At 44.8% G+C, this 27881-nt stretch overlaps 2 protein-coding genes across 4 annotated transcripts in view; both read left to right on the top strand.

The window, feature by feature from the left end:
• The first annotated feature begins 6230 nt into the window (after window positions 1-6230).
• LOC147914121 (uncharacterized) lies at window positions 6231-14411 on the top strand. The gene is made up of 6 exons (XM_087446522.1): window positions 6231-6321; window positions 8628-8850; window positions 11855-12017; window positions 12342-12453; window positions 13305-13337; window positions 13875-14411. The coding sequence occupies exons 1-6, from the start codon at window positions 6231-6233 to the stop codon at window positions 13925-13927; spliced, it is 675 nt and encodes a 224-aa protein (XP_087302648.1). The 3' UTR covers window positions 13928-14411.
• Window positions 14412-17174: 2763 nt separating this feature from the next.
• Window positions 17175-27881, top strand: part of CEP85 (centrosomal protein 85) — a 30264-nt gene continuing 19557 nt past the window's right edge. For all 3 annotated transcript variants that reach the window (XM_014784002.2, XM_087446521.1, XM_087446520.1), the window contains exons 1-3: window positions 17175-17303; window positions 22064-22139; window positions 25290-25442. In XM_014784002.2, coding sequence (XP_014639488.1) covers window positions 22085-22139; window positions 25290-25442 — 208 coding nt within the window. In that variant the 5' untranslated portion in view covers window positions 17175-17303; window positions 22064-22084. The remainder of the gene's footprint in view (window positions 17304-22063; window positions 22140-25289; window positions 25443-27881) is intronic.

The following is a 27881-nucleotide window of genomic DNA, read 5'->3' as shown; positions in this document are numbered from 1 at the left end:
AGAGGTTCGGGGATTCGATCGGAGACGTAAAAGAAACTTTCCACTCCAAACAAATGGACTGAAGGTATATTTTATTATATAGAGGATAGTAAAGGCGATAGTCCGCAAACAGATCCAAATAGGTCAAATAATAAGAGGGAAAAAAACACCAGCTCGACTGGAAAGGGAAAACATCCACATCGGCTGAGATAGCAGCAGATCCGAATAGGTCATATAATAAGAGGGAAAAACATCAGATCGATTGGAAAGGGAAACACCAGATCGACTGAAGGGAAATGACACAAATCAACCGGAAAGAGAAACACCAGCTTGACCGAAAAGAGAACACATCAGATCAATTACTTCACAGTAAATCAATTACTCACAACATCCACGCCCCACTGCCGGGAGAGTCCTGTCAATCAACACGGCTGGGCAAGGATCACACATCCTGGGCAAGGCGTCCCTTCCACAGGTGGAACTCTCACTGGGTCTCAGTCTCCAGCAGTTTATATAAGCAGTTACAGAGTTTGCAGAGCAAGCATCTAGTGTTCCCATGCACAAAATGGTTATCAGCGGCGTATGTGCACTGAGCCCCTTGGCTAACGTCCCAGCCCAGTAATTGTGTACGTGCATTGTTCTCTTTGGTTATCGTCTTAGCCTGGCACAGATGGCCAGTCCATCCGGTGCTACGACGCTCCAAGAGCCTTGAAATGTTACAACTTGCAACTCTGCCCGTGGGAGAAGGGCCAGTTCCCACCACGCAGAAAGCAGCTTTTATATTTCTTTTTGTGCTGGTGGCTGTAGGTCAATGGAGCGGCCAAACATGGCTGTACTCATGTCAAGACACTTGGCTTGCAATTGGGGGTCACATTCCTCAAAAAATTGTATATCTTTAAATATTAGAATCATATTCAGTGCGGTAGAAAACTCACACCAAAAAAGGCATGAAGAAACCAGAGACCAAATGCAATAACAGATTTCCGCCCTTTGCTGACTCTGTGTCTAGAATAGTCATTGAGCAAAATGAGACATAGTTGCCAGCACTAGTTAAATTCACTCTCCTTGGGCCGGCCCCGTGGCTTGGCGGTTAAGTGCGTGCGCTCCGCTGCCGGCGGCCCGGGTTCAGATCCCGGGCACGCACCGACGCACCACTTCTCTGGCCATGCTGAGGCCGCGTCCCACATACAGCAACTAGAAGGATGTGCAGCTATGACAGACAACTATCTACTGGGGCTTTGGGGGAAAAAATAAATAAATAAAATCTTTAAAAAAAAATAAAATAAAATAAAAAATTCACTCTCCTGGTATGCATCAGCTAAGAGCTATTAGCATAGAGCTGGCACATAAATGAATGCGAGCCAGTAATAATGAAGTTGATGTTGATATTATTATTTTTGTGTGTGTGTGAGGAAGATCAGCCCTGAGCTAACATCCGTGCCAATCCTCCTCTTTATGCTGAGGAAGACTGGCCCTGGGCTGACATCTCTGCCCATCTTCCTCCACTTCATACGGGACGCCGCCACAGCATGGCCTGACAAGCGGTGTATCGGTGCGCGACTGGGATCCGAACCCTGGCCGCCGGCAGCAGAGCACATGCACTTAACCGCTACGCCACGGGGCCGGCCCCGGTGTTGATATTATTTTTATTGAATCTTCCTAAAAGGATACTTGGTAAGTGAGAACATCCGAGAAGAACTCTGAATTGATGGAGGGAATAAGTGTAGTGGTTTGTTTTTGTTTTTTACAGGCATTATTACAACCTGGGGGGTTGAATCAGATACAACAGCCTCCACAAAAGTCTCTGTGCCTAAGGGAACTATGGTGTATTCATCCACAGCTTCAGCTCTGTCCAACAATGGGAGAGACAATGTCCCTGCAGCTCCACTTCACACCTCACTAACAACCAGGAGGACAGCAGCATCTGAGTCTCAGAAGCATACAACACCAGCTACTCCCCCAACTTCACCACGAGCCAGCAGCTCTGCTGCGTCCACTGAGCAGACAACCTCAGTACATGAGACTCAGGAGGAGAGATTAAATACAACTATCACCACAATCCCCGAGAGCAAAGCACTGTCAAATTCCATGATGACTTCTACACTGAAGGACCAGGGAGGGACATCCAGAAGCACAGCCTCACCCAGCACGGCCACTTCAGCTGAGACTCCAAATCATAATCAGAGAGCTCCAACTGCAGCCCCTTTAGCATCAAGCTCCATAGTCATTGGATTGGAATCATCAGCATGCACTGACTCTCAGATGTCAGCCACTCTCACAGCTCCCACAGCATTAAACACACCAGGCAATGACATTACATCATCAGGGCCCACCACAACCACTGTCTCCGAGGAGGCAGCTACAACGATATCCCCAACCACACTGAACAAAATCACTGACATAAAAGAATCTCTACCCATGACAACCAGTGCAGTTATCCACACCACTCCACTAACCGTGACCACTCTAGGGACAACTGTTCTTGGAACAACCATGTCTGGGACTCAGGAAGGGGAAACTACAGCTGCACCCTCAACCCCAACAACAGCCCCCACGATGAGCGCGCTGTCTGATACACATCACAACACTGCAGCACAGGCACCATCCCATCCAGCAGAATCAGCCTCCACTGCTGGCACTGCAACAGCCCAGTCACCTGAGACAACAGCTGCCCATTCAACAGCCCTTATCCTCAGTTCCTCAGGGACGACAAAATCCTCTGCCATGACTGGGACCAGTGAAGCTTTCCCGAAACACTCCCAGAGCAGTGGTCCTGGAGAAGGAATCTGTGCTTTGGATGAGTACCCAACTGGCAAGGGCATTTGTATGTGCAATGACAGCTACTACGCCCACTCAGGTAAGTCTGAGGAACTCATGTCAGTAGAGCAAAGAAGAGGTGGGGGCCAGGGTGGATGTCATAACTCTGTGGGGACCCAGAGGAATGTGTGTCCAAAGGGTATGGGAGGGCTGGTGGGGTTTGGTCAGACGTTGGCATCTAAAGAATCCATCCAGGTAGAGGTGATTTCTAGTGAGAGGATAGGTAGCTGGGGATATGAGTTTGTCTTAGTCCTTTCAGGCTGCTGTAACAAAATACCACACACTGGGTGGCTTATAAACAACAGAAATTTATTGCTCACGGTTCTGGAGGCTTGAAGTCCAAGATCAAGGGACCAGCCAATTCGGTGTCTGGTGAGGGCCCACTGCATGGTTCATAGAGAGTTGTCTTCTCGCTATGTCCTCATGTAGTGGAAGGGGCAAGGGAGCTCTCTGGGGTCCCTTTTATAAGGGCACTACTCCCATCCATGAGGGCTCCACCCTCATGACCAAATCACCTCCCAAATGCCCCACCTCCTAATACCATCACATTGGGCATTAGGATTTAACATATGGATTTTGGGAGAACACAAACATTCAGTCTATAGCAGACGTGGAATGGACAGTTCGTCAACCCCCCCGGCCCCCAGGACTCCAACTGCTGGCCAGAGATTAAACCTTCCTGAGGGAAAGAGCTGATAATCTACCAAAGACAAAGCCTGTAGTCCCAGCAGAGGCCTGGAGGGCTAAGCAGCGAAACCGAGGCAAAAAGCTTATTGTTGGGGCAAGACCAGTGTGGCAGATATTACAGAAAGGCTGAGTTCACAGGGCCTCCCCCAGGCGGTGCAACTAACTCCCAGGTCCACCGTCTAGGAGGGGGAAAGCTGGGTCCTAGGAGCTGAAAAGATGATGGTGTCCCCCAAACATATGTCCTCCACAGTCGAAATAATTCTAACCCCCCAAAATATTTCAGTTTAACAAAATTCTAATTTTCCTAAAATGACTGCTCTGCTTTTTTAAATATCAAATTCCTTCAAAAAATATTTCTTTGGCATTCCTGCTTTGGTCTATTGGATGATCCAGCCTTGAGATGAAGCTTCTCTTACATTCAAAACTAAGCACTGCTTAACGTATGGGCCAGTTTTTTCCAAAATGTATTTTGCCGGACACCAGTGCTATGGGATTTCAAAAGACATTACACTAAAAAAAAAGGATTCTGTTGTCAAAAAATATATTTGGGAAATACTGGATTAAACAAAACTATTTCTTGACTGCAGGACTTTTCAGAGCCTTTAATATTTAATATTCCACTGTCCACTGTGACTTCTTTAAGTCAGATTTTTAAAGCAGAATATAGCATGAGTTTTCCAAGAGCGTCTGTACCCAGAATCCTCATTCTGAGAGACATTAACGTAGTACCTTGGAATATACCCTGTTGCAGAGGAGGGGAATTCAGATGAGAGCTGAGCGGGGCCGGGCAAGATAGAAGTGACCAAGATGACCAGTCCAACCCAGGGGGGTTTTAGTCAAACCCTGGGTAGGAACTGGCTCATTAGAGGGTTATCCCCATCTCAACAACCTCTCTCGGTGAGACCAGGGTTATGTGCCCACTTCTACAACGCTGCACGTGTCCCTCCACAGAAAATATAAAGTCTATTCTTGTGTTTTCACGCATTGAGAACGAGCCAGCTTTTATTGATGTGTTAATTTTTTTTCCCTGTGAGTAAACAGGGACTCTGCAAGGTAGACTGTCTGGGTTTGAACTATGCCTCATTTTCTTCTCCTGGGGATAATAGCACATTTACTTCACCACATTAGTGTTTGAGTATTAGCTACTATTAATGTTATTATTTGGCACTCCGTATCACAATATACTATTGATTGCGATAGCAGAAAGTTATGTGATTGACTTCACAACACACATTGGTACAAACCATCTGCCCTTAAATTGCATCCCATCCCTCTGAGCAAACATGCATGCCAAGATAGAAAGAATGAGCTTTTTAAAAGAGGAAAGCAAAAAAAATCTTTAAATTCAAAGTAATAAAACAAGTCCAGAAATGTTTTATGCTAGTATTTCCGCTACACTTCCCTTTTTAATGACTAACTTTTAAGCAGTTCATCCCAAATTCAATAGCAAATGTGGAAAGAGCAGACGCAGAAAGAAGGGAAGGGGGTTAAGTATTAACCTTCTCACTCATCACCGAAAAAGCACTGGTGTTTGACATTTATCAGGACATCTTGTGGTGCCAGGGGCAGAAAACCAACTCTAATTGGCTTGAGCAAAGTAAATAAATAAACAAACAAATAAATAAATAAAATTGAAATCATGAAACAAAATAAAACAAAATTTGTTGGTTCATGAAACTAAAAAGTCCTGAAGAGGACCTGAAGACTCTGACCCCTCAGGTCCTCAAAGGCGCTCCCTCCCTCCCCTCCCTCAGCACTGTCTTTCTCGAGTTTAGGCTTTTATGAGACAGTAAGAGCCATTGACTTCAAGCAGTTTAGGCCCCTCCAAAACCCCCAAGGCCCAGGATACCTGTTGGAATGAGACAGAAATCAAAGAACAAAACAAACTGATACATCCAAAAATAATCTCACCAGATAAGTAACAGAAACCAGCTGGGCTGGGCCGGCCCCGCGGCATAGCGATTAAGTGCTCACGCTCTGCTGCTGGCGGCCCCGGGTTTGGATCCCAGGCGCGCACCGACCCACCGCTTGTCAGGCCATGCTGTGGCGGCGTCCCACATAAAGTGGAGGAAGATGGGCATGGATGTTAGCTCAGAGTTGATCTTCCTCACAAAACAAAACAAACCCAACTGCGCTGGCTAAGGGAAAACATGAGAATGTATTATAAGGGTGTCTCGTGGAGGCCAAAGTAGGCTCCAACCGGGCTTTCCAGGGACTGGGACTTGGAACTGCGGATGTGGCAGGAACCAGGAGGAACCTCTCTCTTGTCAATCTTGCTGCCCCCAGTCTGCACCTGCATCTGCTTTGTTCCTCTCACCACACAGTGTGGCTTTTCCTGCCTCTCAGCCCACGTGGCAGAAAATTGCTGCCTCACAACACTCAAGCTTTATACGGCCTCCTTTTATGCTCAGTTCCTGGGAAAGAGATTCTGAGTGGATCAGCGAAAGCCAGGGATCAGGGTCCCCCAGTGCAATCATGGTGTGGGGGTCTCACCTCCTGCGAGGGGAGCCTTTGTTTCAGGGAGTTGTTGTGGGTTGGACTAGTATCCCCACAGTGTCTCCTCCCCCCAGATTAGACTAGTGCCCCTTCCTGTGGCAGCATTCCAGGAGCCCTGGCTCTTGTCCTCCTGCAGAACCGTCCAGGGTGTTGGTGGCCCTGCACTGCCAGCCACAGAAAATTGAGGTGGTCCTGAGCAGCTGCTTCCTGAAGACTCGCCACTGGATCCTGAGGGAAGGCGCCTTCTCAGGATGCTCCAGTGTCAGCAAGATAGAGGAAGATCACCACGTCAGGGTCTTCACACTGGAGAAAAAGGAGGGCACTTGTGGACCCCGCCTCTCTGTAAGCAAGCTGGGAGGGGCCACCTGATAGGAAGGGAGGAATATGTGGGGCAGGTGGCAGGAGCTGGGAAAGGAGCGAGTGGGCACCAGTCGTTACTATTTCCATCTGACTGAGGAATAATTCTCCGGAATGGAGTCAAGTCTTAGCCATCAAACCAGTCTTTTTTTGTGTGTGTGTGAGGAAGGTCAGCCCTGAGCTAACATCCATGCTAATCCTCCTCTTTTTGCTGAGGAAGACCGGCTCTGAGCTAACATCTATTGCCAATCCTCCTCCTTTTTTTCCCCAAAGCCCCAGTAGATAGTTGTATGTCATAGTTGCACATCCTTCTAGTTGCTGTATGTGGGACACAGCCTCAGCATGGCCAGAGAAGCGGTGTGTCGGTGTGTGCCCGGAATCCGAAGCCGAGCCGCCAGTAGCAGAGCGTGCACTTAACCGCTAAGCCACAGGGCCGGCCCCAAACCAGCCTTTTTTAGGGAAAAGACCATGCTGTTCCCCATAGGACTGGGAATGCCCTTATAGATGGTGCCATGTTTAATGGATTGGGATATTGGTTTCCAAACCTGTCAGCCACAGAACTCTTTAAAATAATAACAACCACAACCAAGACTTATTAATTTCTTACCATGTGCTGTGTGTCCAAATGCACACGGCATGTGCATCATCTCATTAAATCTTCACGACAATGCCATGAAGTTCCCATTTTACAGATGAGCAATCTTAGGCTCAGAGCAGTTGCTGGATTTTCCCAAGTCTCACACCTATTAACTGAGCTGGTTTGTGCTCCTAACTGCTCACCAATGCCGCTGCCTCCTTTCTTTGGAAGGGATCTTACATAAAAGCCAAATATAAAAATAAATCTGTGAACACAGAGCAGCTTTGATTGAATGGGGAGGAAGAAGAGTGCCCCGCTGGGTCAGCTGTCCCCCAGACACGTAAGTGGGCTTTCATGCTCCTTCAAGGGGTGCTCTGGGCTCCCTGGGCTCAATTTGAAAACCAGAGTTTGTCCTAAAATGATGATTCCTCTCAGTGTCTACCATTATCTCCAGTTCTGCCACACAGAGGTTCATGGGGTCTCTTGTTTAGGTCATGGAATAGAGTCGGCAGTTTAAACATGCAATAGCTAAGACCACAGCCACGCCCCTAGAACTCTCTATCAGTGTTCTTTTTAATAAACTGCTTTATTTACAGCAACAAAACAAATCATTCTGATTCTTTTAAAAAATCCTATGGAAACAATAAAATACCAAAAAGACATCCAAATCTTGGGCTAGGGATCAGGATGTGGCAACTTTAAGAAGCACTCCAATGATTATTCTTTTGTTTATTTCTTTCCAAGCGATTCTAAAATGCACACTGAAATTTGAAAACCACTGGCACAGAGGTTAAGAACCTGGGCTCTGGAATCAGAGAGATGTTGAATTCTGGCTCTGGTACTTGCTTTGGGCATCTTTTAACTTTCTAAGCCTCAGTTTGCTCTTCTGTAAAATGGGACAAATAACAGAACCCTCCTCAGAGGGCTGTGGTCAGGCCATAGTGCCTGGCATACAGCCCATGCTCAGTAAACTTTAGCCATTACTTTTATTTAAATAAACAACTTGCAGCCAATGAGGATGGGCAAAGGTATCCCCTGGAGATCTGAGGGTAATGGCCACCTCCCTGTCTTTTCTAGACCAACAACAGCCATGCCCTTTACTCTCTGGAGGTGCAGCTTCTGCAGGTCCTTTCTGGCTTCACCGATACTGACTCCACTATGCTCAGCTTCAGCTGCACATATCCTCTGGTGGTGAACGTCAGCCAGACCCACCCTTACCCAGTGGTCTCCTTCCCGTGAGTTCTGCTCTGTCAACTGCCTCTCAGGCTGGGCCCTGCAGAGGTTCCTGAGTTCTCATTGCTACCTCTAATCCAGGCAAAAGCAGTCAAAACCCTCAGGATGTTGGACCCCCCATGCCCACCCACCAATCATAGGTATCTCTTAGATTGAGACTCAAAGCAGTACTGGAAGAAAAAAGATGCTTCTATGAAGTAATGCATTATGGGTTGCTTATGTAAATGACAATGGGGTAGGATGGTTTAGAGGGCTTCAAGGGTAGTAGGTCTGGGGATCTATGAGGTGGCCCCTCACTTTTTAGGAAGTCCAGGAGGAATGTTAGCAGATTTGCTTCTCCCCTCCCCTTATTCTCTATGGCTAACAGTGCTCATGACCTTGGGTGCAAGGCAGAAGGTGAGTGAGTGTCCCTCCCTGTAGGGTGTTGTGGTGAGGGTCTCACTCCTGTCCCTTTCCAGATATATCACCATCCATGTTCCGGGCACTGGGGACACCATCGTCATCCTGGGCATCTTCACAGACCCTCAGCTCTCATCTCCACTTGAGAATAGACCAGATCCCCTTGGCAAACCTCTCTACATGGTCCTCAGAGCCACAAGCAGTGATCCAAACAGATTTGCCCTGGTGGCCAATGAGGTCTTTGCCAGCACCAACATCTCCAGGACAGGTCCAGTTAAGGATACCTACCACTTTGTGAAGGAGAGGTAAGGGTCTGTCAGGCCCTGGTAACCTCCTGCCAGTACCAGACTAGCTCTTGGACTGTGGCTTGTGCCAGGTGCTTTTGTATCTATGCACACAAATCCTGTCACTCTTCTCTGTATCTGTAGTACATGAGCACTGGGAGAAAGCAAGTGCTGGGTGAATGTTTGTTAAATGAATGCAAGTATTATCAGTCCCATTTTGCAGATGAGTAAATTAAGGCGCAGGGAGATTAAGGCCTGTCCAAGATTACAGCCAATAAATGACATTCATTCCTTTTATTCTTTCCTCAAACAATTATTGAGGCCCTACAATGATAAAAGCAAAAAACAAAAACTAACATTTCAGAGTGCTATACACTATGTTATACATTTGACATGCATTACATTTAATAGCTAATCATAGGTAATACTGACATAGCATTTACTCCATGCCTGGCACCGTTTGAATCACTTCACATATATTAGCTCATTTAAGCCTCACAACACACTGTATGAGATAGTTATATTTTTGTTCCTATGTTATAGATGGAGAAACTGAGGTTCAGTTCACACAACTGGTAAGTGGCAGACCTTGCTAAGTGCTGGACAGAGATAAGTAAGCCAAGTCCTTACCTTCAACAGCTCATGATCTAAGGAAGGAACTGGGTCTCCTGACTTCTAGGTTGTATTTCATTAATATTAACAAGTCTTCACAGAGCACAGTGAATCATTCATTACCTCATTTTTTTTGCAGGGAAAGATTCCCCCTAAGCTAACATCTGTTGCCAATCTTCCTCCCTTTTTTTCTTTTGTCTCCCCCCGCAAAGCCCCAGTACATAGTTGAGTATAGTTGTAAGTTCTTCTGGTTCTTCTTTGTGAGCCACTGCCACAGCATGGCTACTGACAGTTGAGTGGTGTGGTTCTGCTCCCGGGAACAGAACCTGGGCCGCTGAAGCGGAGTGCACTGAACTTTAACCGCTAGGCCATCAGGGCTGGCTCACCTCATTTACTTTTGAAAACAACCCTATGAAGAAGTATTATTTCCTCCACTTTACAGATGAGGGGATTAGAGAGGGGATCAGAGAGTTTAAATGACTTGACCAATGACACACTCTCGGTCTATTCAAGGTCCAGAGTTCAGGTTCTTTTTTTTTTTTTTTTTAAAGATTTTATTTATTTATTTTTTCCCCCCGCAAAGCCCCAGTAGATACTTGTATGTCATAGCTGCACATCCTTCTAGTTGCTGTATGTGGGACGCGGCCTCAGCATGGCCGGAGAAGCGGTGCCTCGGTGCGCGCCCGGGATCCGAACCCGGGCCGCCAGCAGCGGAGCGCGCGCACTTAACTGCTAAGCCATGGGGCTGGCCCATGACTTCAGGTTCTGAAACACCACCAAATCTGTCCTAAGCATGTTATTCCTCCTTTGTCAGGAGGAAATAGAATATAGTGATTAAGGGTATGGGCAGCCGATGAAGCCAGGCTGCTACCTGAAGAAACGTGGGCACCCAACTTAACCTCTCTGAGCCTCAGTTGCCTCATTTTTAAAAAAGAAAGGGTCCATCAAGGGGGGAAACTAGACTGGATTTATTGATGGTGAGCTTGAGCCCTGGAATAAAGGCCCTGGGATAAAAAGACCAAGTGGGGTTTGAGGAGTACAAGAGACTGAGATCAGAGAGGTGACTCCCTAATGCCTACACGAAGTAGCATCTGTGTGGACAGGCAACTTGGTGGAAAAGTAATCTGCTGTCCCTTAGGTTTTTGCATTGGCTGGTTTCTCTTCCTGGAACCCAAAACTCCCTGATACCCTCACGGAAAACTCTCATCTCCTTCAAGTCTTTGCTAAAATGTCACCATTTCAATGAAGCCTATCCTGCACATGCTATTTAAAATTGCAAACTACCCTCCACTCATCCACTCTAGATTCCTATTTCTTTCTTCTATGTAATTATCACCTCCTAACTACATACTATATTACACGAGATCATTTACTTTTTTATTAAGTTAGTTATTGTCTGTCTCCCCTCACCCACAAGAGAATAGGAAGTTTTGGTTTGTTTTATTCACTCATGTTCCCTAATTCTCCCAAGCACCTAGAACAGAGCCTATGTATAGTAAAAATTTTTTCTGCCCATGGACTTTACACCACATGCCTATCCAAATATTACCAGTTATAGTGAAGGGGTTACATTTAGGTTATTGTCACCTCAAGAAAAGTCACCATGACAATAGTGCGGAGAGTTCAGACCCTTAGCTCGGAATCCCTTAGCTCAGAATTTTCTATGTCTGTCAGAGTTTGCCACCAATCCCTATATTGCCACCAGTAACTGAGTTTTCCTTTTTCAATTTGGAGCAGTTATTGCTAATAAGCGATCACTGATAAACCAGGCTCAGTGAAGAAACAAACTTTATTGAAAGGAAAGAGACAGAAAAACAAAAAAATAAAATGAAAGTGAAGAAAAATAAAAGGTCATCTCTCCATGAATTACCACCATTACACAATCAAAATAATAATAGTGAGGAGGAAGAGGGTAAGGAGAAGAAAGGAAAACAGAGGGCGAGAAAAGATCTTAACAAAAAAAGAAAAGAGGGCCGGCCCCATGGCTTAGCGGTTCGGTGCGCCCGCTCCGCTGCTGGCAGCCCGGGGTTCAATCCCAGGCGCGCACCGACGCACTGCTTCTCCGGCCATGCTGAGGCCCCGACCCACATACAGCAACTAGAAGGATGTGCAGCTATGACATACAACTATCTACTGGGGCTTTGGGGAAAAAAAATAAAATAAAAAATTATTAAAAAAAAAAAAAAGAAAAGGAAAAGAAGAAAGAAAGAGGAGAGGAGGGGGGCAAAGTATTGTCTTCCTCCTAGGATTGAAGTGAGAATGAAATGAAATAATGCAAGTAAAGTTCTCAGCACGTCACCCAACATCTACACCCATAGGGGACAGGCAAAAAGGCGGAAATCAATGTTTGTCCATCCACACCCAGCCCCGAGCGGGGGCGCCTAACAGTTGGTGATGCCGCCTCTCCCCATAGTTGCCCAGTCAGCAACCAGCTGCTCGGGGGCCTGCGGGACAACGGGGCCTGTCGGGAGGTGACGCTGGCCTTCAACCTGTCCCGCTTCTTGACCAGCGATACGCTCTACGTGCACGGCCGAGTGACTCTGTGCGACACGCGGGCGGGACGCCCGTGCCAGCCGGTGAGCGGGCAGCCCTGGGAGCTCCTGGCCGCCGCCGCAGCCTCTGCCTGCCTGGCAGCTACGGGAAGGCGCTGGGGAGCCAGACCCCTAGCGATGCCGTCATCATGGGGGCGGGACTAAGGCGGGGCCTGGAGGACGGCGGCGCGGAGGATTGGCCTATCCTGCCGGAGGCGTGGCTGAGGGCGGGGCTTGTTGGGGGCGAGGGAGCCGGGGATTGACTAAAAGGGCGGGATCTTGGGGAAGTCACTGCGTCTATCTGGGGTCTCCCGCATACGCCCACCCAGGATGGGGCGGGCCTCGTACTCTTAATGCTCGTGTGCACAGACCTGTAGTCAGAAGAGTTTGCGTGGGAGGAATCGAGACTGGGAGATCCGAGCGCGGGAAAGCCTGGACAGCGGAGCCGGCTGGATGGTGTTCGGGCCCATCCGCATAAGCGGTAACTGGATCATTTGAGGGCCTCCCTGACTCCTCTTCTGGAGCCTCCCACTGACCCGCTCGGAGACCCCGACCCTTCACTGAGCTCTGTCCTCCCTTCATGCCCTCACACTCCTTCCTAAATCCAAGTCTCCTCCCCAAGCCCATATCCTCCTCGGCCCCTCCTCTGCTCTGGAGATGTGTCCCTCCCCCCCCCCACCCCTCCCCGCCCCGCGTCCTTTTCTCACTCATTAAACTTCTAGTCTGAGTTGTCTCTGCTTCTCTCCTCCCTTTCTCACCTTTCCTGCCGCACGAGCTCACTCTTCTCCCAGTCTGTTTGTCCCTTGTGACAGCCTGCTTTTGTAAATCCTCCTTGCTGGTCTGGAACAGCCTCTCCCCTCTTTCTTCCATGACAGTCCTCCAAAACTCCAACCCTCATGGGAAAGCCTATCTCCTTAGTAAGTCCATTCTTAATAGAGACAGAAGGTTCGTCATCACACCCTTTTTTTTTTTTTTTTTGAGGGAGATCAGCCCTGAGCTAACATCCATTGCCAATCCTCCTCTTTTTTTGCTGAGGAAGACTGGCCCTGAGCTAACATCCGTGCCCATCTTCCTCCACTTTATGTGGGATGCCACCACAGCATAGCCTGACAAGCGGTGCATCGGTGCGCCCCCGGGATCCGAACCCGGGCCGCCAGCAGCGGAGTGCGCGCACCTAACTGCTATGCCACGGGGCTGGCCCCATCACACCCTTCTGAGTCCCAGCTTCAAGTGGTCAGCCCCTTTGCCCACTTTTGAAATGATGGGAGTGTACTGGCCTTGTCCTGTCAGGATGGCTCCTCAAGCTCAATCTTTCTTTCTATGTGGTTTCAGAGTCCAATGCCTCCAGCAGCAGGAGTTCAGCAGGTTGGTACACAGGACTGCTGTGATGAAGTTCTGGTGGTTGCACCAGGGTCTGGGCATGCACACTGGGTTCTGGCAGGTGCCGGTCTTGGATCCTGTCTCTGCTCAACTTTATGACTTGGGAGAAGTCAGTTACGCTGTCAGTCTCAGCTTCCTCAGCAGTACATGGCAGAGTTGTCATTGTGGGGTTGTTGGTAGTCATAGAGTTTTATACCTCATCAGAACCTGAGACTATCCAGAAATGATTTAAAGTAGGGATTAAAATATCAAGATACAGGGCCAGGCAGGTAACAGCAAGTGAGGGGGACAGAGTGGGGTCCACATGGAACTAGAGAGTGCATTTCATTTCTGTATCTCCATGTACCTCACCCCTAATCTAACAGAGGGACTGGCACAGTCAGTCCCAGGATAGCTTTGTTGAAAGAATGCATGAATTATTTAGTAATAATCGCCCAAAGTGGAATCTCTAAACCTAAAAAGTTTCCCAGGCTCTCAAAGCATCCTAATGCTGTTTTATAATCATTTCTTTCTTTCCTGCAGGAGCCTGGATTCCCATCTTTCTTCTGATGGTGATAAGCTGGATGCTGGGATAAAATCCGACCCAGACACCTCCCCCAACTCTAGCGCTTGGCCTCTAGTTTAGTTGCTTGAGGGAAAAGTGGGGTGGAGGAAGAGTTAGAGAGAGGCAAGTAGTCTACTCTCTTGTTAGGGACCAGAGATGCTGAAGGTGAAGATGGAACCCATATATGACCCAACTACTGTCTGGTAAGGACTGTGGCCACTGAGCTTCAAGTTATGCTTCCTCATCCCACCTTCTCTTCCCTTCTCCGGAGCTCTTCCAAGGGATTGGGCCGCTCAGTATGGTTGGGGGCAGGGCAGAGGGTATGGCCAATAAATTGCATGGAATTCTCCTACTTTGTCTGACTCCTTTTCTGTGTAATCTGACTACAAAGCTTCAGCACTTTGAGGAATGGGGTATGTGTGTGAGTGAATGCGTGAGAAGTCACTTTATTCTCTATGCGTTTCAGTTCCCCCATAAATAAAATGAAGGAGTTTGACTAGATGATCTCTGCTTCAACATGGGGACTCTGTGACTTATTTCAGGGAAAGTTCCTTGGCCTTGGCCAGCTGGTCCTAAGACTCCTTTCTTCTGCAGAATGGGCAAGAACTATTCAATTTCAGAATTAGGATTGAATGTATCCATATAACATTATCCTGACCATTAATTATTTCTAACCTTATTAACTCCCCCTTCCTGGTAGAGGGTGGATGCAGGCAGCAGTGTTTGTGCTATTATCGTTTATTCATTCAAAAATGGGTTGGGATCTACTATGTACCAGTTCCTGTGTTGAATCCTGGGGATTCAACAGTACACAGACACAATCTTTGACTATACAGAGAGGACAACTGAGTGCAGGAAGTAGGTGGTATGGACCAGGAAGCAGGACAGGCTTTATAAATTGGCAGAGGTGGCACTTTGACAAAATCACAAGAAGGCCCTGTGCCTCTTTGTTGTTTCTTTTTTTTTCTTTTTTTGTGAGGAAGATCGGCCCTGAGCTAACATCTGCCAATCCTCCTCTTTTTGCTGAGGAAGACCGGCCCTGGGCTAACATCCATGCCCATCTTCCTCCACTTTATACGGGACGCCGCCACAGCATGGCCTACCAAGCAGTGCCTGGGTGCGCGCCCGGGATCCGAACCAGCGAACCACGGGCCGCTGCAGCGGAGCACGGACTTAACCGAATGTGCCCCCGGGCCGGCCCCTGTTGTTTCATTTTTGAAATACTACTTTTTATTGATATTAATGATCATTTTAGAAATCAATTTCTTGGGAAAATATGTTGGTACAAGCAACAAAAGTTAAATTTAACAGTCTTAATGTTTCATTTGCAAAAACTTTTCTTGTCACTTAATAGTTTAACAGCTCCTGAAAAAAATTAAGTCAAATGATCAATCCATATTATTTTTTTATGTACATCAAAGTCACACATTTATAAAATCAGCATACAATTAATTGCATTTCACTGGGAATTCATATTGACTTTATAGGTCTGGAATAGACTGTTTAAATAGTCCTGATTTAACTATTGAAGGCATTAACTCTTGCCCTTATTTAAAATATATCCTGAAGGATAAGGGCAAAATATTATTGACCATAGTATGCTTAAATATCTCAGAGAGAAAACAGAATGAAACAAAAATTAAGTAAATAAGGAAGCTATTGAACTTTATACTTAGTTGACCACGTTAAAGAAACCTCTGTGTTGTGTAACAATAGATGCTTATAAAATAAACCACCAGACAACACTTAATGCATGTGAAAGCAGTAACTCTAATTATATGATTATAACTAACATACAGGTAGTTTCTCATTTTCTTTGGTTAAATTGGGGTGGGACATATCTGGCCAACTCTAGTCCTTTTTCAGTCATGTCAGATGATAGTTCCACTGATATATTTTATTAAAATACGAAGCAAGTCTTTTTAAAATAATAAAGTAACCGAAGATTTAAGAATATCTCATATCTAAAAATCGTGAACATTCTCTGAGATTAGTGCCAAAAGTCTTTGTTAAAATATAAATGAAGAGTCATTCAGATTTGAAAATTGCAAGTATGATAATGGAGTTACTTTTAAAATATAGATATCCATTGGAGAAAACTGTACAAATGTACTGTTTGCCATTTGTAAATTTAAATCTCAGCACTTTCACTGTTTCCAGTCACATTTCTCTTTCATTCTGTTATCAGCTCTTCAAATCCTCCCCATTCTTCTCAGTCTCGTGTGTGCCTGTTCCCTCCCTCCTCACAGATGCTTCTCACAAAAGAAATAGAAGCAATCAAGTGGATGTTTCCACAACCCACCAGTCTACTTCCTGACCCCCAGCCCACAAATTTATTCATTTAGACACCTAGCCTTACCACTTGTATTTTAACAAAGTCTTCTGGTCCTAATTTCAGACAATACCCCCTAAATTCATCCATCATATCATACTCAGATTCATCATCCATTAAATCTGCTATTTTATGCCTTCTATATTCTTACCTTAAAAAGTTATGAGATGGCTGGGGATAGAACTTTGGAGCACGTCCCCAGAGTCCCTCCTCTAGAGTGAATTTGATCCAGTAATTAACTCTCTTTATATCTGGTTCTTCAAAGTTAAGAAATCACACACTTTTGTAATGCCTTTCCCTCCCAAGTCAGGTTTCCAAATACCTGGAATTTCATTTCCTTTGGTTGATGGCTTTGTTCCTCCTTTTAAACAATTTCCCAGTCTGATTCTTAAGTATATATTAATGCAAATAAACTTAGTTCCTTTTTCTGGGGACCGAGTTTCGGTGGGGAGGCAAGACTGATCCGTACTCTTCAACCTGAGTCCTGGTCACAGCCTGACCACTGGCTCTAACCCAGCCTGAGCCCTGACCCCAGCCACAGACTGAGCCTTAACTCTGACAAGGCAGTGACCCAGGCCACACCGTAACCCCTGGTCACAACCTGACCCACGCCTTCGAGTGGGAGAACTGATAAGTGGTGGGGAATGGGAGAAGGGTGGGGCAGGTTGGGTGTGATTCCCGAGTGATTCGCCCTACTCACCAGCTTCTCCATCTGCACAGGCCCAGCAAGCCGCTCCAAGCCTGGGAGAGCATGGCTCCGCCCATAGGCGAGACCGGGTCAGGGGCAGAGGAGAAGACTACAAGAGGCGGCGAGGTCATGCGCAGAGAGACCCGCCCGCTCTCGGCGCCGAAGGCAGCGTGCAGGGGCGGGGCACCGGTGCGGCCCGACTCCTGATTGGCCGCAGGCGGGCAGAAAGGGGCGGGGCCGGGGAGGCGCGCGCTCCGAGGCGCGCGGCCTGGAGGGCGTGTAACGGCCGTTAGGCGAGCTGAGGGCGAAATCGCTGCCCGCGGCCGACGTGGTAGCCGCAGTCTGTGTCCCTGAGTGAGTGATTTCAGCGCCCGCTTTCAGGCCCACGTAAGTCCTCCTCCCCTCGGGGGCCCCCGTCAGACTGACAGGCCCTGCCTCCCCTAGGGGAGCCCCGGAGGCGCCTCAGGCGCTCGCGACCTATCTCGGTCGGGGGGCGGCGGGAGAGCGAAGCGCATGCGCAGAGCGACGAGGCCGTGCCCCCTCCGTCTCTCACGGTCTGGGCTTCCTAAAATAATGCCCCCCACACGGCCGCTCGTGTCTCAGTCGCCTCCCGCCCTTTGCCTTGCTTTCCCCTCCGCCACTCGCTCCGCAGCAGTTGCTGTACCTCTGTAGATGGCAGGCCCTGTGCCGGTCGCCAGGGGGACGGCGGGAAGCACGGTCCTTGCGCCCGTGGAGCGCACCGTCCCGGGAGAAGAGTAGACGTCGAGCGGGTGGCTCCTCGGTTGCTCTCAGTAGTGTGGGGTGGAGAAGTACAAAGCACAGAAGAGAGGGCGCCGTGCAGTCTGAGAGCGCAGGGAGCCTCCCTGAGGAGGCGGTTTGAGCTGGGATTTGAAGGAGGAGTGGAGAAGGAAGGGTGGGGGACCGGGAGCGCCTGTGGAGGCCCTGGGCTTGCGTTTCTGAGCCGGGGCGGTTTTGCTCCCCGCGGGATGTTTGACTATGTCCGGAGATGCCTTGAGTGATCGCACCTCGGGGATTGCTCCTGGCCTCTAGTAGGTAGAAGTCAGGGATGCTGCTAAACACCCTACAGTGTGCAGGATGGCCCCCACCACAAAGACTTATCCGCCCGAAAGTGTCAGGAGTGCTGAGATTGAGGAACCCTGCTCCAGACGAGGAGGAGCTGGGGCTTTGGATGAACCGAAAGTTTACTGTGTTGAAGCGTATTTGTCCAGTAGAGCGGATTCAGCGCTTCATCACAGTAACCCGGGAGGATCCGAGCCCTGCGTGTGTTTTACACCAATATATATCCACCACGTGGCACAGAGCCAGGCAAATAGTAGGCACTCAGTAAATTTTGGTTGATGAATACTGTGCTAGGTCGGGATGAGCGGTGGTGCAAGGATGATTAAGGTCACCACGCTTCATTACTTGCCCTTAGGCTTGTCTGCCTTATAACCGTCTGGTGGTGGTGTGTGTCTCAGGACTTGTTCTTTGTAAAGGCAACTTTTTGGCAACGATTTGGCTTCTCGTTCTTTAGGTCTGGTTTAATGAATGCTCAAGGCCATGAAAATAGTGTGATGGTGTGAGATTCTTAATGTGTCTGTGTCAGCTGTGTATTCCTTCAAATCTTCTCCTGTCTTGATGTGATTCTCTCAACAGCTGCCAAGTGTGACGTTCCGCACTAAGATTATGATTCTTCAAGGAGAGTAATACTTATAACCAAAATTTAGTCCTTGGGTAGCAATTTGGGAAATAGAGCCTGGGTAGTGACCAAGGGCAAAAGAAATTGTATGAGCTGTCCCTGCTCCTGACTGTTTTGGGGTTGCAGCTCTGGCTGTGTCTGAGGCAGAAACTCCCAACTTGGGGTACCTTAGTAATGTCCTTTATTTCCTTGTCACAAACAGAAAGAATACTGACTGGACTCCTATAGCATTAGAGCACAGTCCTGGCTTTGAAGCCTCTTCCTACCTGTATGATTTGCACCTCTCTAAACCTTTATTTTCTCATCCATAAAAAGAGGATAGTAATAGTAACTGCCTCACAGGTTTGATGTGAGCATTAAACATGACATGATACCTATAGAGTGTTTAGCACAATGCTTCTTGGGTAGTAAGTACTGAATACATGTTAAATTTATTGAATGAATGAATATTTCTGTTGTTTAAAGGGCTTTGAAAATAGACACTATCAATGTTGGGTGCTTTTTTTCTGTCTGTCTCCATTCACTCCTACCTTTCTTGGCTGTATAATTGGTTGTTATGTTGTTTCTTGTAATTCATTTCTCTCACTTTTTTTTTTTTTTTTTTTGGTGAGGAAGATTGGCCCTGAGCTAACATCGGTGCAGTCTTCCTCTATTTTGTATCTGGGACGCCACCACAGTGTGGCTTGATGAGCGGTGTATAGGTCCATGCCCAGGATCCGAACCCAGGAACCCCAGGCCACCAAAACGGAGTGCACAAATTTTACTATGCCACCGGGCCAGTCCCATCACTTTTATTTCAAGAAATCTCTGTCTCCTTCAAATGGTCCTAAAAATTTCCACTAGTAGCTCGTCTACTTCTGAACTTAGTAGGAAAAAGTCAAGAATCATTTATTTATTTTTAATATATATATTTTTAATTTTATTTATTTATTTATTTTCCTCCAAAGCCCCAGTAGATAGTTGTATGTCATAGCTGCACATCCTTCTAGTTGCTGTATGTGGGACGCGGCCTCAGCATGGCCGGAGAAGTGGTGCGTCAGTGCGCGCCCGGGATGCGAACCCTGGGCCGCCAGCAGCGGAGCGCACGCATTAACCGCTAAGCCACGAGGCCGGCCCCAAGAATTATTTATTCCGTACTCTTTTACTCCTGTGGGAGTTCTTTTTCTTAAATTGAGATGTAATTCACATGCTATAAAAATCAGTTTTATGTGTGTACAATTCAGTGGTTTTAGTACATTGACAAGGTTGTGTGGCCATCGCCACTATCTATTCTCAGAACATTTTGATCACCCTGCAAAGAAAACCCATATCTATTAGCAGTCACTGTCCATTCCCCCACCAGCCTCCTCTTGGTCCCTCACAACCGCTAATCTATTGTCTCTATGGATCTGCCAATTCTGGACATTTCATAGAAATGGAATTATGTGTGGCCTTTTGTGTTTGGCTTCTTTCACTTAGCATAATGTTTTAAATGTTCATCCATGTTGTAGTATATATCAGTACTTCATTCCTTTTTATTGCCAAATAATATTCCATTGTATGGATATACGACATTTAATTTATCTGTTCATCAGTTGATGGACATTTGAGTTCTTTCTACTGTTTGGCTATTATGAATAATGCTGCTATGCAACATACATGTACAAGATTTTGTGTGGACATATGCTTTTATTTCTCTTGACTATATACCTAGGAGTGGAACTGCTGTCATAAGGTAATTCTATACTTAACTGAGAGTTCTTTTGTCATCCTATTTTCAACTCATTTGAATTTGGAAAGGTCTCAGAATCCAATGGGGCTACCCTTTTGTTACACTTTTAAGAAATGGGTAAAGAAAAGGATTTTGGTATCACTAGTAGGTAGATAATCTAATCCTTCTGTGTCATCATTAATACACTAAATGATACTAGCCATAAATTGAAGCTTTTATTACTGAATAAAGTATGTGAAGACCTAGAATTTCAGTACCGTTTCAGTACCGTTTCCACTGTAGACGCAGTGATTTAGTGAAAGTTTGGGTTGTTGTTACTAAGAGAAAACTATAGAGGTCAGTAAAGTACATTATAGGAATAGTACCATATAGCCCTTTTTCCCCCTCCAAAGTTGAATTTCACCTTTGAGAATTGTGTTCTATCGACAGAGTTTGTCTCAAATGCTTTTGGGGCTCTTACAGATTCAAAGTTTCTAGATGCATACTTTATCTTCCAGGGACCATACTGTGCCACTTTTTATTGACATAGGCTGCCAAGTAATAATAACATTGAGTACTTAATGTATGTCAGACACTGTTGTAAGTTAATTTTAAATGAATTAGCATGAATTACGTTCTGTATTTATCGTCATTTTTATATGAAGGAACTGAGGCACAGAGATACATATTAAGAAATTTGCCCAAGGTTGCACAGCTAATAAATTGCTAAGTCAGCCTTCAAACCCAAGCTGTCTGATCAAGAATCCATACTCTGGGGGTCGGCCCGGTGGCGCAAGTGGTTAAGTGTATGCGCTCTGCTGCGGCAGCCCGGGGTTCACCGGTTCGGATCCTGGGCGCACACCAACGCACTGCTTGGCAAGCCATGCTGTGGCGGCATCCCATGTAAAGTGGAGGAAGATGGGCACGGATGTTAGCCCAGGGCCAGTCTTCCTCAGCCAAAAAAGAGGACGATGGGCAGATGTTAGCACAGGGCTGATCTCCCCACAAAAAAAAAAAAAAAAAGAGATATATCAAAAAAAAAAAAAAAGAATCCATACTCTGAACCACTTCCCTGTACTGCCTCTCAAGTACTATGCAAATATAAGATATTATTATTTGCTGTTAGTTACAGTTAATTAAAGCTTTTGCTTACACAGATAGTAATCAGACTTCTGCCAAATTCTCAGCACCTACCATTAGAGTAAATATAAATGTTTTAAGGAGTGGGGAAATGAGAAGAAAACCTCATGTTCTCAGCTGGGGATTGGGGTTCCACTTATGATCAAGAATTCTGTCCATCTTTGTGCATCGTATGACTAACTTTCATTACTGGAAGAATTGGAGAGTTTGTTTTATGTTAATCATAATTGAAGCTGTAATACTTAACTGTTGGTTTGGTTATTTGGTTCTTTCTCCACCCTACCTTCCCATCCTGTTCCCATGGCTAAGAAGATCCATAGCAAAATTTGTTAATTAAAAGCAATATTATTTTTAATTTTTGCAACGATTGGAGGGGTTCTAGGACCGTATAGGATCAGTATTGGGAATTTCTATTGGGTTCTAGGTTTTCTCTCCTTGCTTTAGGAAGAGAAGTAAGCTATTGGGAGGTGCTTTGCCTTAAAAAAATATCCTTAGGAATAACACATGTGAAAGAATACTTGAATACTCTGGTTTTGACAGTTTCAGTTGAATAGGCATGAGTTACAGGGAATTAAAAGATAGTGGAGAGATCTAACTAGTTATTCCTTCCTTCTACAGTTGGTTCAAATAACTGTGTTGATGGCCATGCAGGAGAAATACCAAAGTGAGAGGATCTCTCATGCCACTTCACCAGGTAAGTAGTGAAAGTTTTCTGGGTTAAATTCTGACCTTTGTTCTGTTATTTCATAACAGAAATTTCCTTTAAAGGAAATATTAAGCAAACAAGCATTCACTGAAATGCTGGTACTAAAGGAACAAAAATAACATGGGGCTACATTGAATAGAAAAACAAGTCTCTCGAGAGAACAACTCTCTAGTCCTACATGGATTCCAACAAGACCACATGATTGATTGGGAGGGGAGGACACATAAAAGATTGGAACAGAATGACTTGGGAACATAGTTCCATTTGAAATCAGAAAAACACAGCATAAATTACTGTGTTCTGTGTTGTCTTTGTAGTCCTGTGGGCGGGTCAATCATCTGTTAGCCCACAAAGATTGGAATTCTTCTTGGATGCCAACAGTCTCAGTTGTGTTGTCACTAGAGACTCAGGAATTTATCTCTAGAATGGATTGACAAGATTTTAAAGCTCAGTATATATACTAAGTAGATATATTAAGTATATATATTAAACATATATAAGTATATACACACTCAATAGACATATTAAGTAGATATGGTATATTCAAAAAGGAAGTAGCATTTTAGAAAAATAACTTTGAATTCTGGGGTATTTATGAAGAAAAGGGTACATTTTATTCCACCAAGGGTATGCTTTATTTAACTTTAAAAGCCCACAGTGCTTTACTGCAGACATTTGGTAGATATTTGTTATATTCTCCTAGGCACGCTGCCTTGCATATAGTAGGCACTTTGATAAGTGTTTGTTGAATCATTTCAAGATTCATTCAGCAAATAATTTATTGAACCTCTGCTATGTGCCATGCATTGTCTTAAGGCTGGATTGTACAATTTCTTAGGACAATTATGTGTATAATGCAAGTTTTTGGAATGTAGCAATGCTTAAACAAAGCTCACTGATTTTCCGATGGCTTTGTCTTTAGTAGTCTATCATTTGATAACTAATGGTCTTAATATTTGATAAGGATGCTATTGATAGGACATGTGATTTAACACAAAAAATTTCACTTGCAAACTTGAATTTTGAAATAAGCATTAAGTCTCTGTATACCAAAACATACTTCATTTTAGCGAATATCTCTTTAGAATTGTTGTATGCAGTGGGTGGATAGGAAAGAGATAGTGGTGAAAAATGGAAGATTAGTAGTAGTAACAGGGAGTAGTTTCCAGTAGGAGGCCAGGAACATGGTAATAGAGGCCCTTGGTCAATTTTCAGTATTTCAAAAGACCTGGCAAATTGTACACTGACTAGAGAGATAACGCCGTATAGACTCACCAAGAGGTCAAATTTCTTTGTTTCTGGCTAGAATTACACTAACTTAGTATAGTAACACTGGCTAATCTTATGCTGATCAGAGGCTCTGATTGTTGGCTATGTGTTCTATTAAAGATTACAGATTACTATGTGTATATAGATTCTTTCAAACCAGGCAGTCCACTGTGACCCAAAGAATAAAACAAGTCCTTGGAGAAAGTTAGGTTGCCTTCAATAGAAAGCGGAAGTAAGGGTAGCAAAAAAAGGAACAAAAGTAGAAGAAACTAGGTTAAAAAGATGGGAGAGGGGCCGGCCCCGTGGCTTAGCGGTTAAGTGCATGTGCTCCGCTGCTGGCGGCCTGGGTTCGGATCCTGGGCACGCACCGACGCACCGCTTCTCCAGCCATGCTGAGGCCGCGTCCCACATACAGCAACTAGAAGGATGTGCGGCTATGACATACAACTATCTACTGGGGCTTTGGGGGAAAAAATAAATAAATAATTTAAAAAAAAACAAAAAAAAGATGGGAGAAGCACTAAATTCGGAAGAAGGGAATAAGGTGCTTTATGTTCAAATATCACTTGCTTCCCACTAGATCAGAGAGTCTGTAGAACCATCTTTTCTAATTTAAACTCAAACTTTGACACTTTAAATGAATAGCTAGCTGCCATTACCTTTTTGTTTGTGTACGTGGATCATCAGTTACAATTTAGAAAAATTATAGTGGTTTTTTAAAAATAATTTGAATTTAAGTCTTTGCTAGTATGTTAGTAAATCAGGTATTTATTGAACACTTCCTACCTACGAGCCCTTGAACCACAAGCTAATAAAGTCAAATAAATATCATCAGTCTTATTTGTCTTACCTGCTCAGTAATTTTAGTGGTTTCTTTGCATTGCCCTCAAAATAAAGTCTTAAACACTTCAGATTGACTTTCAAGACTTACCTTGATCTGAATTCACCCTGCCCATGACCCTGGTGCAGTCAAGCAATCGTTTTCAACAGGGCACTGAACTGCCTCTTATCCTAGGGGGCATTTTCAGGTTTCACAGGGATGGTGGGATGGGGTGAGGGCTGCTACTGCCATTTAGTGGGTGGGGACCAGGGATGCTAAACCATCCTGCAATGTGTAGACTACACGTTGAAGAATTGTCATGCCCAGTATGCCAAAAGCACTTGTTGAGAAACCCTGTAAGAGGAAAGAATGTGGGCGTTGGAATCAGAATAACCTGGGTTCAAATCTCAGCTCTACTCTCTGTAAAATAGGGGTGATAATACTTTTCCGTATTAAGTAGGTAGATGAGATCATGTTTGTAAAGTGCTGTGGCTTCTAGGTTTCAAAAAATGTAGCTGCTAATAAATATTACTGTGTTCTGTCTCAGTACTCCTTGATTCTTGGTAGGTCTTTTTTCTTTTCTTTTCTTTTCTTTTTTTTTTTTTTTGTGAGGAGATCAGCCCTGCGCTAACATCTGCCAATCCTCCTCTTTTTGCTGAGGAAGACTGGCCCTGGGCTAACATCCATGCCCATCTTCCTCCACTTTATATGGGACACCGCCACAGCATGGCTTGCCAGGCAGTCTGTCGGTGCGCGCCTGGGATCCGAACCGGCGAACCCCGGGCTGCCGCAGCAGAGCACGTGCACTTAACTGCTTGCGCCACTGGCTGGTCCCCAAGTAGGTCTTTTTTCTGTCTTTGAACATTCTCACCTCTCATGCTGTTTCCATTTAAAATTAACTAACTCAGAGTAGCTGAAATAGGCACAGGAGAGAGAAAGGGGTGGGGTGCTGCTATTCTCTCATAGATTTAAGTGATTTTTTTGTAAACAGTTTTGTGGGGTTACATCAGCTGGTTCACACTAAAGGTGGGAAACGCCATTTGTTCCAGGTTCCAGTGTGATTCAGAAGGGCAGTTCCCTGGGGACTGAATGGCAGACCCCAGTTATCTCCGAGGCCTTTCGGAGCCGCTTCAGCCGTTGTTCAAGTGTAGCTGACAGTGGGGACACAGCCATTGGCACATCATGCTCAGACATTGCAGAGGGTAAGTTTGGGTTAATGATTTTATTACCAATATGTGGTGTCCTTTTCAGATTGTGTTCCAGATGTATTGTCATTTCCAGAATATTCGTAAATCAATCCATTCAGTTAGGGAGTCTGCTGGATTCTTCGTACCCCATGCTTCTCACTGCTGCTGTCTTCCTCTCAATTTCTGTTTGTCATATCTAAAACAACTTTCTAATAGATTTCTTGGCCTCAAGTCTTACCCTCTACTGCTGGATTAATCTTTCTCAAAGCCTGATTTCATAGTTTTGCTTTCCTGCAAATCCTCAATTGTTTCCATTACTTGAAGGATAAAGTTCAGAGGCCTCTGTTCTTCTGTGATCTGGCCCTATCCCACCCATTCAAATGTATTTCCTACTGTCACCAGTCTGTTGTCTTACTGTGCTCTGAAAGTACAGATTTTTTTTTATACCTGAGCTCTTTCCTCCTTTAATCTGGGGCAATTTGTGCTATTCCCACCTCCTCTTGCCCCTCCTAGCTATGCTGATCTTATTTTTCAAGATCTAGTGAAGTGTCTGACAAGACTTTTATCATCCCTCCCACCCATTACTGATTTTCCTTTTTGCAATCTTGTATCTTTATTATTTCTGCTACTTGTTTTTGCACTTAAATTAAGTGATAACTGCTAGGCAGTACATTACAAGAGTGTTTTGTTTTTCCTTTAGGTGGTGAGTTTCTAGAGGGCAGAGGACCTAATGATAATAATTAATTACTATTTATTAAATACTTTGTGATGGATTCTGTGCTAAATTTTTTCTACATTTTTTCATTAATGCCTTTAAGAACTCTATGAAATATTTTATTATTTCCATTTTACAGATGAAAAAGCTGAATTTCAAAGTGATTAAATGAGTTGATTAAAGTCACAAAACTAGTTACTTTGGAACTTTATCAGATGTGACACCCGCTAGGATGGCTATAATCAAAAAGATAATATGACAAGTGTTGGCGAGAATGTAGAGAAATTGGAACCTTTATACATTGCTGATGGGAATATAAAATGTTGCAGGTGCTTTGGAAGGCAGTTTGGCAGTTCCTCCAAAGATTAAACATGGAGTTACCTTATGACTCAACAATTCTACTTCTAAATACATACCCAAGAAAAATGAAAATATATGTCCACACAAAAACTTATAGCAGCATTATTCATAGTAGCCAAAAAATGGAAACAACCCAAATGGCTATCAACTGATGAATGGATGAGTAAAATGTAGTATATATATACAATAGAATATTATTTGGCGATAAAAAGAAACGAAGTACTGATACATGCTACAAAATGGATGAACTTTAAAAACATTTATGCTAAGTAAAAAAAAGCCAGACACAGAAGACCACATATGGTATGATTCCACTTATATGAAATGTCCAGAAGAGGCCAGTCTGTATAGAGACAGAAAGTAGATTAGTGGTTGTCTAAGGCTAGGGAAGTTAGGGGAAGTGGAGCATGACTACTAAAGGGTAAGAGGTTTCTTTTTAGGGTGATGAGAATGTTCTAAAATTGGTTGTAGTGATCATTACACAACTCTGTGAATATACTAAAAACCATTGAATTGTACACTTCAAGTGAGTGAATTGTATGGTATGTGAATTATATCTCAGTAAAGCTGTTTGAAAAAAAAGGATAGAAAAGCTTAGAAAAAATAAAAGAAGAATGAAAAGGAAAAAAAAAAACAAACACATCTGCTAGTACTAACTCCTAGGTACCTGGCATTTAATTTTAATAGTTTGATAGCCGTGTGTATATGGACACGCTGCTCAGAATATATGGAGTAGAATTGAATCATAGATTTTGAGGTAGACAGGACTTGAAAAATCACTTAATCCAGGGGCTGGCCTGGTGGCGTAGCAGTTAAGTTCACGCGTTCCGCTTCGGTGGCCCAGGGTTGGCCGGTTCGGATCCTGGGCACACACCTACTCACCGCTCATCAAGCCATGCTGAGGTGGTGTCCCACATAGAAGAGCTACAACTCTACAACTATGATATACAACGATGTACTGGGGCTTTGGAGAGAAAAAAGAAAAAAGAGGAAGGTAGGCAACAGATGGTAGCGTAGGGGCAATCTTCCTCAAAAAATGAACAAACAAAAATCACTTAATCCAGTTCCTTTTTGCTAGTGAGTAACAAAAATTCCCTGAGGGGTTAAGTACCTCGCCTAATGTCACACAGTTAGTTATCAGATTTGGGTCTTCTGACTGTAGTATTCTTTCCATCACTTGTATAATCAAAGTGTTACTATTAATTTAGTTATGACTTGTTAAGGTTTTGTCTACATGTGCAGTCATGTGGTCTTTTTCATTTTGACTAAATAATAGGTCTTTTTAAAATGAAATAATGGTCTAGATTTTTCCCCCTATTGAGTTGACTGGCTGTGTTTAATTCTGTCAAATTGTTACACAGATTGTGTATGTGACTGTG

This window comes from Ceratotherium simum, chromosome 22 (genome assembly GCF_057802395.1).
Source record: "Ceratotherium simum simum isolate JZ-2026a chromosome 22, ASM5780239v1, whole genome shotgun sequence".
NCBI lineage: Eukaryota > Metazoa > Chordata > Mammalia > Perissodactyla > Rhinocerotidae > Ceratotherium > Ceratotherium simum.
The sequence above is the reverse complement of the archived record's forward strand: the minus strand, read 5'-3'. Positions and strand labels throughout refer to the sequence as shown.